Source organism: Oncorhynchus kisutch, linkage group LG5 (genome assembly GCF_002021735.2).
Source record: "Oncorhynchus kisutch isolate 150728-3 linkage group LG5, Okis_V2, whole genome shotgun sequence".
Taxonomy (NCBI): Eukaryota; Metazoa; Chordata; class Actinopteri; order Salmoniformes; family Salmonidae; genus Oncorhynchus; species Oncorhynchus kisutch.
Window position 1 is genome coordinate 75441519 of NC_034178.2, and position 12266 is coordinate 75453784.

Below are 12266 nucleotides of genomic sequence, written 5' to 3' on the forward strand. Positions count from 1 at the left end.
AACATAATATCAGTATGTACCACATACAGTCAAGGCAGTCATCAACTGGGCCCCACCTAGGCCTTTGAGGACTGTAGACTTCAATCACTACAAACACTGTTGCTGAATTCCATACCAACGTCCCTGTAGATCCGAAAACAGTTGGATGCAATATGGTGAAGATTCCACCAAGTTTTTCAAAACATTAAAACGCAAGATTAAAAAATGTACACTAGTCCATAAACCTTTTCAGGTTTTTCAGTAATACAATTTTGAGATTTAGTTCTGGGTGCTTGAGATAACATTTGCACTTCATTCAACAACACACTAACCCGTTGTCAATCGTCGACCTTGCGAGATAGCCGGCAAAATCCTGGGGTGCTCTTTAGCCCTCTCACAGTTAGCCCTCTCACAGTTAGTCCTCTCACAGTTAGCCTTCTCACAGTTATCCCTCTCACAGTTAGCCCTCTCACAGTTAGCCCTCTCACAGTTAGTCCTCTCACAGTTAGCCCTCTCACAGTTAGCCCTCTCACAGTTAGTCCTCTCACAGTTAGCCCTCTCACAGTTAGCCCTCTCACAGTTAGCCCTCTCACAGTTAGCCCTCTCACAGTTATCCCTCTCACAGTTATCCCTCTCACAGTTAGTCCTCTCACAGTTATCCTTCTCACAGTTAGCCCTCTCGCAGTTATCTCTCTCGCAGTTATCCCTCTCGCAGTTAGCCCTCTCACAGTTATCCCTCTCACAGTTATCCCTCTCACAGTTATCCCTCTCACAGTTAGCCCTCTCACAGTTAGTCCTCTCACAGTTAGCCCTCTCACAGTTAGCCCTCTCACAGTTATCCCTCTCACAGTTAGCCCTCTCACAGTTATCCCTCTCACAGTTAGTCCTCTCACAGTTAGTCCTCTCACAGTTAGTCCTCTCACAGTTATCCCTCTCACAGTTAGCCCTCTCACAGTTATCCCTCTCACAGTTATCCCTCTCACAGTTAGCCCTCTCACAGTTAGCCCTCTCACAGTTAGCCCTCTCACAGTTAGTCCTCTCACAGTTAGCCCTCTCACAGTTAGCCCTCTCACAGTTAGCCCTCTCACAGTTAGTCCTCTCACAGTTAGCCCTCTCACAGTTATCCCTCTCACAGTTAGCCCTCTCACAGTTAGCCCTCTCACAGTTATCCCTCTCACAGTTAGCCCTCTCACAGTTAGCCCTCTCACAGTTAGCCCTCTCACAGTTAGCCCTCTCACAGTTAGTCCTCTCACAGTTAGCCCTCTCACAGTTAGCCCTCTCACAGTTAGCCCTCTCACAGTTAGTCCTCTCACAGTTAGCCCTCTCACAGTTATCCCTCTCACAGTTAGCCCTCTCACAGTTAGCCCTCTCACAGTTATCCCTCTCACAGTTAGCCCTCTCACAGTTAGCCCTCTCACAGTTAGCCCTCACTTTAATTTCACCTTTATTTAACCAGGTAGGCTAGTTGAGAACACCTTTATTTTACCAGGTAGGCTAGTTGAGAACACGTTTTCATTTACAACTGCGACCTGGCCGAGATAAAGCAGAGCAGTGAGAGACAAACAACAACACAGAGTTACACATGGAATAAACAAAAGTACAGTCAATAATACAATAGAAAAATGACCCCTTTTTTTTTTCTCCAAATGTTGCTGTTTTGTGTCAGCAATTAGACATTGTTCTTAGGGAGGGGCTAGTTACCCCTTAGCACCATATGTTTACATGCACAGTAATAATTACACATTGTTCTTAGGGAGGAGCTAGTTACCCCTTAGCACTATATGTTTACATGCACAGTAATAATTAGACATTGTTCTTAGGGAGGGGCTAGTTACCCCTTAGCACCATATGTTTACATGCACAGTAATAATTACACATTGTTCTTAGGGAGGAGCTAGTTACCCCTTAGCACCATATGTTTACATGCACAGTAATAATTAGACATTGTTCTTAGGGAGGGGCTAGTTACCCCCTTAGCACCATATGTTTACATGCACAGTAATAATTAGACATTGTTCTTAGGGAGGGGCTAGTTACCCCTTAGCACCATATGTTTACATGCACAGTAATAATTAGACATTGTTCTTAGGGAGGGGCTAGTTACCCCTTAGCACCATATGTTTACATGCACAGTAATAATTAGACATTGTTCTTAGGGAGGGGCTAGTTACCCCTTAGCACCACATGTTTACATGCACAGTAATAATTAGACATTGTTCTTAGGGAGGGGCTAGTTACCCCTTAGCACCATATGTTTACATGCACAGTAATAATTAGACATTGTTCTTAGGGAGGGGCTAGTTACCCCTTAGCACCATATGTTTACATGCACAGTAATAATTAGACATTGTTCTTAGGGAGGGGCTAGTTACCCCTTAGCACCATATGTTTACATGCACAGTAATAATTACACATTGTTCTTAGGGAGGGGCTAGTTACCCCTTAGCACCATATGTTTACATGCACAGTAATAATTAGACATTGTTCTTAGGGAGGGGCTAGTTACCCCTTAGCACCATATGTTTACATGCACAGTAATAATTACACATTGTTCTTAGGGAGGGGCTAGTTACCCCTTAGCACCATATGTTTACATGCACAGTAATAATTAGACATTGTTCTTAGGGAGGAGCTAGTTACCCCTTAGCACCATATGTTTACATGCACAGTAATAATTAGACATTGTTCTTAGGGAGGGGCTAGTTACCCCTTAGCACCATATGTTTACATGCACAGTAATAATTACACATTGTTCTTAGGGAGGGGCTGGTTACCCCTTAGCACCATATGTTTACATGCACAGTAATAATTAGACATTGTTCTTAGGGAGGGGCTAGTTACCCCTTAGCACCATATGTTTACATGCACAGTAATAATTAGACATTGTTCTTAGGGAGGGGCTAGTTACCCCTTAGCACCACATGTTTACATGCACAGTAATAATTTGACATTGTTCTTAGGGAGGGGCTAGTTACCCCTTAGCACCATATGTTTACATGCACAGTAATAATTAGACATTGTTCTTAGGGAGGGGCTAGTTACCCCTTAGCACCATATGTTTACATGCACAGTAATAATTAGACATTGTTCTTAGGGAGGGGCTAGTTACCCCTTAGCACCATATGTTTACATGCACAGTAATAATTAGACATTGTTCTTAGGGAGGGGCTAGTTACCCCTTAGCACCATATGTTTACATGCACAGTAATAATTACACATTGTTCTTAGGGAGGGGCTAGTTACCCCTTAGCACCATATGTTTACATGCATAGTAATAATTACACATTGTTCTTAGGGAGGGGCTAGTTACCCCTTAGCACCATATGTTTACATGCACAGTAATAATTAGACATTGTTCTTAGGGAGGGGCTAGTTACCCCTTAGCACCATATGTTTACATGCACAGTAATAATTACACATTGTTCTTAGGGAGGGGCTAGTTACCCCTTAGCACCATATGTTTACATGCACAGTAATAATTAGACATTGTTCTTAGGGAGGGGCTAGTTACCCCTTAGCACCATATGTTTACATGCACAGTAATAATTACACATTGTTCTTAGGGAGGGGCTAGTTACCCCTTAGCACCATATGTTTACATGCACAGTAATAATTACACATTGTTCTTAGGGAGGGGCTAGTTACCCCTTAGCACCATATGTTTACATGCACAGTAATAACTAGACATTGTTCTTAGGGAGGGGCTAGTTACCCCTTAGCACCATATGTTTACATGCACAGTAATAATTAGACATTGTTCTTAGGGAGGGGCTAGTTACCCCTTAGCACCATATGTTTACATGCACAGTAATAATTAGACATTGTTCTTAGGGAGGGGCTAGTTACCCCTTAGCACCATATGTTTACATGCACAGTAATAATTAGACATTGTTCTTAGGGAGGGGCTAGTTACCCCTTAGCACCATATGTTTACATGCACAGTAATAATTAGACATTGTTCTTAGGGAGGGGCTAGTTACCCCTTAGCACCATATGTTTACATGCACAGTAATAACTAGACATTGTTCTTAGGGAGGGGCTAGTTACCCCTTAGCACCATATGTTTACATGCACAGTAATAATTAGACATTGTTCTTAGGGAGGGGCTAGTTACCCCTTAGCACCATATGTTTACATGCACAGTAATAATTACACATTGTTCTTAGGGAGGGGCTAGTTACCCCTTAGCACCATATGTTTACATGCACAGTAATAATTACACATTGTTCTTAGGGAGGGGCTAGTTACCCCTTAGCACCATATGTTTACATGCACAGTAATAATTAGACATTGTTCTTAGGGAGGGGCTAGTTACCCCTTAGCACCATATGTTTACATGCACAGTAATAATTACACATTGTTCTTAGGGAGGGGCTAGTTACCCCTTAGCACCATATGTTTACATGCACAGTAATAACTAGACATTGTTCTTAGGGAGGGGCTAGTTACCCCTTAGCACCATATGTTTACATGCACAGTAATAACTAGACATTGTTCTTAGGGAGGGGCTAGTTACCCCTTAGCACCATATGTTTACATGCACAGTAATAATTAGACATTGTTCTTAGGGAGGGGCTAGTTACCCCTTAGCACCATATGTTTACATGCACAGTAATAATTAGACATTGTTCTTAGGGAGGGGCTAGTTACCCCTTAGCACCATATGTTTACATGCACAGTAATAATTAGACATTGTTCTTAGGGAGGGGCTAGTTACCCCTTAGCACCATATGTTTACATGCACAGTAATAATTAGACATTGTTCTTAGGGAGGGGCTAGTTACCCCTTAGCACCATATGTTTACATGCACAGTAATAATTAGACATTGTTCTTAGGGAGGGGCTAGTTACCCCTTAGCACCATATGTTTACATGCACAGTAATAATTAGACATTGTTCTTAGGGAGGGGCTAGTTACCCCTTAGCACCATATGTTTACATGCACAGTAATAATTAGACATTGTTCTTAGGGAGGGGCTAGTTACCCCTTAGCACCATATGTTTACATGCACAGTAATAATTACACATTGTTCTTAGGGAGGGGCTAGTTACCCCTTAGCACCATATGTTTACATGCACAGTAATAATTAGACATTGTTCTTAGGGAGGGGCTAGTTACCCCTTAGCACCATATGTTTACATGCACAGTAATAATTACACATTGTTCTTAGGGAGGGGCTAGTTACCCCTTAGCACCATATGTTTACATGCACAGTAATAATTAGACATTGTTCTTAGGGAGGGGCTAGTTACCCCTTAGCACCATATGTTTACATGCACAGTAATAATTAGACATTGTTCTTAGGGAGGGGCTAGTTACCCCTTAGCACCATATGTTTACATGCACAGTAATAATTACACATTGTTCTTAGGGAGGGGCTAGTTACCCCTTAGCACCATATGTTTACATGCACAGTAATAATTAGACATTGTTCTTAGGGAGGGGCTAGTTACCCCTTAGCACCATATGTTTACATGCACAGTAATAATTACACATTGTTCTTAGGGAGGGGCTAGTTACCCCTTAGCACCATATGTTTACATGCACAGTAATAATTACACATTGTTCTTAGGGAGGGGCTAGTTACCCCTTAGCACCATATGTTTACATGCACAGTAATAACTAGACATTGTTCTTAGGGAGGGGCTAGTTACCCCTTAGCACCATATGTTTACATGCACAGTAATAATTAGACATTGTTCTTAGGGAGGGGCTAGTTACCCCTTAGCACCATATGTTTACATGCACAGTAATAATTAGACATTGTTCTTAGGGAGGGGCTAGTTACCCCTTAGCACCATATGTTTACATGCACAGTAATAATTAGACATTGTTCTTAGGGAGGGGCTAGTTACCCCTTAGCACCATATGTTTACATGCACAGTAATAATTAGACATTGTTCTTAGGGAGGGGCTAGTTACCCCTTAGCACCATATGTTTACATGCACAGTAATAACTAGACATTGTTCTTAGGGAGGGGCTAGTTACCCCTTAGCACCATATGTTTACATGCACAGTAATAATTACACATTGTTCTTAGGGAGGGGCTAGTTACCCCTTAGCACCATATGTTTACATGCACAGTAATAATTAGACATTGTTCTTAGGGAGGGGCTAGTTACCCCTTAGCACCATATGTTTACATGCACAGTAATAATTACACATTGTTCTTAGGGAGGGGCTAGTTACCCCTTAGCACCATATGTTTACATGCACAGTAATAATTAGACATTGTTCTTAGGGAGGGGCTAGTTACCCCTTAGCACCATATGTTTACATGCACAGTAATAATTAGACATTGTTCTTAGGGAGGGGCTAGTTACCCCTTAGCACCATATGTTTACATGCACAGTAATAATTAGACATTGTTCTTAGGGAGGGGCTAGTTACCCCTTAGCACCATATGTTTACATGCACAGTAATAATTAGACATTGTTCTTAGGGAGGGGCTAGTTACCCCTTAGCACCATATGTTTACATGCACAGTAATAATTAGACATTGTTCTTAGGGAGGGGCTAGTTACCCCTTAGCACCATATGTTTACATGCACAGTAATGATTAGACATTGTTCTTAGGGAGGGGCTAGTTACCCCTTAGCACCATATGTTTACATGCACAGTAATAATTAGACATTGTTCTTAGGGAGGGGCTAGTTACTCCTTAGCACCATATGTTTACATGCACAGTAATAATTACACATTGTTCTTAGGGAGGGGCTAGTTACCCCTTAGCACCATATGTTTACATGCACAGTAATAATTAGACATTGTTCTTAGGGAGGGGCTAGTTACCCCTTAGCACCATATGTTTACATGCACAGTAATAATTACACATTGTTCTTAGGGAGGGGCTAGTTACCCCTTAGCACCATATGTTTACATGCACAGTAATGACTAGATATAAAAACTGATGGCAGTAGGCAGATTATACAATAGTAACCACCTCACACCGCTTGTCTTGATCAGCGTAAAAGGTCAAACTCGAAGGCAGTATACACCAATAAGAAGTTTTCAGAGCAATCGTTGTAATTAATTATTAGGACACAAACACCTTAATCGATGTCTGAGTGTTGGAGTGTGCCCCCTGTCTGTCTGGTTTGCTTAATATCAGGAATTTGATGTATATATTTTTCACTCCAGCATGGCAAAGTACATTTAAAATCAGTTACTTTTAGACATTTACTCAAGTAGTATTTTACTGGATGACTTCTGAGTCATTTTTTTGTTGTTGCAGACGGTCTGTTTGAATTTAGGAAATGCTCCATAATTATTTTTGCTCCATGAAGAAATCCAACAATGTGTACCCCGCCCTCTCTCATCGAGCCCTCTCTCATCGAGCCCTCTCTCATCGAGACAACTCTCATCGAGTCCTCTCTCATCGAGCCATCTCTCATCGAGCCCTCTCTCATCGAGCCCTCTCTCATCGAGACATCTCTCATCGAGCCCTCTCTCATCGAGACATCTCTCATCGAGTCCTCTCTCATCGAGACCTCTCTCATCGAGCCCTCTCTCATCGAGACATCTCTCATCGAGACAACTCTCATCGAGCCCTCTCTCATCGAGTCCTCTCTCATCGAGTCCTCTCTCATCGAGACATCTCTCATCGAGCCCTCTCTCATCGAGACATCTCTCATCGAGCCCTCTCTCATCGAGCCCTCTCTCATCGAGACATCTCTCATCGAGCCCTCTCTCATCGAGACATCTCTCATCGAGCCCTCTCTCATCGAGCCCTCTCTCATCGAGACATCTCTCATCGAGCCCTCTCTCATCGAGCCCTCTCTCATCGAGACATCTCTCATCGAGCCCTCTCTCATCGAGCCCTCTCTCATCGAGCCCTCTCTCATCGAGACATCTCTCATCGAGCCCTCTCTCATCGAGCCCTCTCTCATCAAGACATCTCTCATCGAGCCCTCTCTCATCGAGACATCTCTCATCGAGCCCTCTCTCATCGAGACATCTCTCATCGAGCCCTCTCTCATCGAGCCCTCTCTCATCAAGCCCTCTCTCATCGAGACATCTCTCATCGAGCCCTCTCTCATCGAGCCCTCTCTCATCGAGACATCTCTCATCGAGCCCTCTCTCATCGAGACATCTCTCATCGAGCCCTCTCTCATCGAGACATCTCTCATCGAGTCCTCTCTCATCGAGACATCTCTCATCGAGACAACTCTCATCGAGTCCTCTCTCATCGAGACATCTCTCATCGAGACATCTCTCATCGAGACAACTCTCATCGAGACAACTCTCATCGAGACATCTCTCATCGAGTCCTCTCTCATCGAGACATCTCTCATCGAGACAACTCTCATCGAGTCCTCTCTCATCGAGTCCTCTCTCATCGAGCCCTCTCTCATCGAGACAACTCTCATCGAGTCCTCTCTCATCGAGCCATCTCTCATCGAGCCCTCTCTCATCGAGCCCTCTCTCATCGAGACATCTCTCATCGAGCCCTCTCTCATCGAGACATCTCTCATCGAGCCCTCTCTCATCGAGACATCTCTCATCGAGACAACTCTCATCGAGCCCTCTCTCATCGAGTCCTCTCTCATCGAGTCCTCTCTCATCGAGACATCTCTCATCGAGCCCTCTCTCATCGAGACATCTCTCATCGAGCCCTCTCTCATCGAGCCATCTCTCATCGAGCCCTCTCTCATCGAGCCCTCTCTCATCGAGACATCTCTCATCGAGACCTCTCTCATCGAGCCCTCTCTCATCGAGACATCTCTCATCGAGACATCTCTCATCGAGACCTCTCTCATCGAGCCCTCTCTCATCGAGCCCTCTCTCATCGAGTCCTCTCTCATCGAGACATCTCTCATCGAGTCATCTCTCATCGAGCCCTCTCTCATCGAGACATCTCGAGACAACTCTCATCGAGCCCTCTCTCATCGAGCCCTCTCTCATCGAGCCCTCTCTCATCGAGACATCTCTCATCGAGCCCTCTCTCATCGAGACATCTCTCATCGAGCCATCTCTCATCGAGACATCTCTCATCGAGCCCTCTCTCATCGAGCCCTCTCTCATCGAGACATCTCTCATCGAGCCCTCTCTCATCGAGCCCTCTCTCATCGAGACATCTCTCATCGAGCCCTCTCTCATCGAGACATCTCTCATCGAGTCCTCTCTCATCGAGACATCTCTCATCGAGACAACTCTCATCGAGTCCTCTCTCATCGAGACATCTCTCATCGAGACAACTCTCATCGAGACAACTCTTATCGAGACATCTCTCATCGAGACAACTCTCATCGAGTCCTCTCTCATCGAGTCCTCTCTCATCGAGACATCTCTCATCGAGCCCTCTCTCATCGAGACATCTCTCATCGAGCCCTCTCTCATCGAGACAACTCTCATCGAGCCCTCTCTCATCGAGACATCTCTCATCAAGACAACTCTCATCGAGACATCTCTCATCGAGCCCTCTCTCATCGAGCCCTCTCTCATCGAGTCCTCTCTCATCGAGACATCTCTCATCGAGACATCTCTCATCGAGCCCTCTCTCATCGAGCCCTCTCTCATCGAGCCCTCTCTCATCGAGACATCTCTCATCGAGCCCTCTCTCATCGAGACATCTCTCATCGAGCCATCTCTCATCGAGACATCTCTCATCGAGCCCTCTCTCATCGAGCACTCTCTCATCGAGACATCTCTCATCGAGCCCTCTCTCATCGAGCCCTCTCTCATCGAGACATCTCTCATCGAGCCCTCTCTCATCGAGACATCTCTCATCGAGTCCTCTCTCATCGAGACATCTCTCATCGAGACAACTCTCATCGAGTCCTCTCTCATCGAGACATCTCTCATCGAGACATCTCTCATCGAGACAACTCTCATCGAGACAACTCTCATCGAGACATCTCTCATCGAGACAACTCTCATCGAGTCCTCTCTCATCGAGTCCTCTCTCATCGAGACATCTCTCATCGAGCCCTCTCTCATCGAGACATCTCTCATCGAGCCCTCTCTCATCGAGACAACTCTCATCGAGCCCTCTCTCATCGAGACATCTCTCATCGAGACAACTCTCATCGAGACATCTCTCATCGAGACATCTCTCATCGAGCCCTCTCTCATCGAGACAACTCTCATCGAGACATCTCATCGAGCCCTCTCTCATCGAGACAACTCTCATCGAGACAACTCTCATCGAGACATCTCTCATCGAGACATCTCTCATCGAGCCCTCTCTCATCGAGCCCTCTCTCATCGAGTCCTCTCTCATCGAGACATCTCTCATCGAGACATCTCTCATCGAGACATCTCTCATCGAGCCCTCTCTCATCGAGCCCTCTCTCATCGAGCCCTCTCTCATCGAGACATCTCTCATCGAGCCCTCTCTCATCGAGACATCTCTCATCGAGTCCTCTCTCATCGAGACATCTCTCATCGAGCCCTCTCTCATCGAGACATCTCTCATCGAGCCCTCTCTCATCGAGACATCTCTCATCGAGCCCTCTCTCATCGAGCCCTCTCTCATCGAGCCATCTCTCATCGAGACATCTCTCATCGAGCCCTCTCTCATCGAGACATCTCTCATCGAGTCCTCTCTCATCGAGACATCTCTCATCGAGCCCTCTCTCATCGAGACATCTCTCATCGAGCCCTCTCTCATCGAGCCCTCATCGAGACATCTCTCATCGAGCCATCTCTCATCGAACCCTCTCTCATCGAGCCATCTCTCATCGAGACATCTCTCATCGAGCCATCTCTCATCGAGCCCTCTCTCATCGAGCCCTCTCTCATCGAGACATCTCATCGAGCCATCTCTCATCGAGACAGTTGGGTCCACCCCAAAGTGCTGCATATTAAGATGACAGACACCTTTCTCCAACAATGAGAGAAACAGACAAGATGGTGGCGTACACATTGTTGGAACACTTCCATTGAGAAATTGATTTTATTTTAAGAAAAAGGGAGCATTTTCTAAAAAAAAACGACTCTTTGCAACTGGGGTGTAATGGGTGTAATGCTGCCAACACAGTGACTCAACTCCAGCCACTTTAATAATGGGAATTGATGGGAAATGATGTAAAATATATCACTAGCCACTTTAAACAATGCTACCTAATATAATGTTTACATACCCTACATTATTCATCTCATATATGTATATACTGTACTCTATATCACCTACTGCATCCTTATGTAATACATGTATCACTAGCCACTTTAACTATGCCACTTTGTTTACATACTCATCTCATATGTATATACTGCACTCAATACCATCTACTGTATCTTGCCTATGCCGCTCTGTACAATCACTCATTCATATATCTTTAGGTACATATTCTTTATCCCCTTACACTTGTCTATAAGGTAGTAGTTTTGGAATTGTTAGTTAGATTACTTGTTGGTTATTCCTGCATTGTCGGAACTAGAAGCACAAGCATTTCGCTACACTCGCACTAACATCTGCTAACCATGTGTACGTGACAAATAAAATTGGATTTGATTTGAAGAACATTTTACGAGACAGTATCGCCAAACTGATTGGTAAACTTGGAACGACCAGTATAATGGATACCAGAAACGTTCGGTTAAATCACATATGGTGTTATAATATGTAGCTAGCTAGCTGCTGCAGTGAGTTGGTCACTCGGAGATTGAAAACACGTCACCAACAAACAGCAAGGTCAAAGAGGATCCTCCGCCCGAAGATAGTTTGTTTGGCTCCGCTGCCAGCGTCACAAATCACCAAGCATGTAATGCATACTTGTCCCTAGTTGTTGAACCTCATCACCAAGCGTGTAATGCATACTTGTCCGTAGTTGTTCAACCTCCTCACCAAGCGTGTTATGCATACTTGTCCCTAGTTGTTCAACCTCCTCACCAAGCGTGTAATGCATACTTGTCCCTAGTTGTTCAACCTCCTCACCAAGCGTGTTATGCATACTTGTCCCTAGTTGTTGAACCTCCTCACCAAGCGTGTAATGCATACTTGTCCCTAGTTGTTCAACCTCCTCACCAAGGGTGTAATGCATACTTGTCCCTAGTTGTTGAACCTCATCACCAAGCGTGTAATGCATACTTGTCCCTAGTTGTTCAACCTCCTCACCAAGCGTGTAATGCATACTTGTCCCTAGTTGTTCAACCTCCTCACCAAGCGTGTAATGCATACTTGTCCCTAGTTGTTGAACTTCCTCACCAAGCGTGTAATGCATACTTGTCCCTAGTTGTTGAACCTCCTCACCAAGCGTGTTATGCATACTTGTCCCTAGTTGTTGAACCTCCTCACCAAGCGTGTAATGCATACTTGTCCCTAGTTGTTGAACCTCCTCACCA

General features: G+C 44.7%; 1 protein-coding gene across 1 annotated transcript; it reads right to left on the reverse strand.

Moving 5' to 3' along the window:
* Positions 1 to 306: 306 nt before the first annotated feature.
* On the reverse strand, positions 307 to 3302 carry LOC116374127 (keratin-associated protein 4-12-like). Its single transcript, XM_031823926.1, has 2 exons — positions 3290 to 3302; positions 307 to 1421 (listed from the first exon to the last, which is right to left on the reverse strand). The coding sequence occupies exons 1-2, from the start codon at positions 3300 to 3302 to the stop codon at positions 307 to 309; spliced, it is 1128 nt and encodes a 375-aa protein (XP_031679786.1).
* Between the last annotated feature and the right edge of the window lie 8964 nt (positions 3303 to 12266).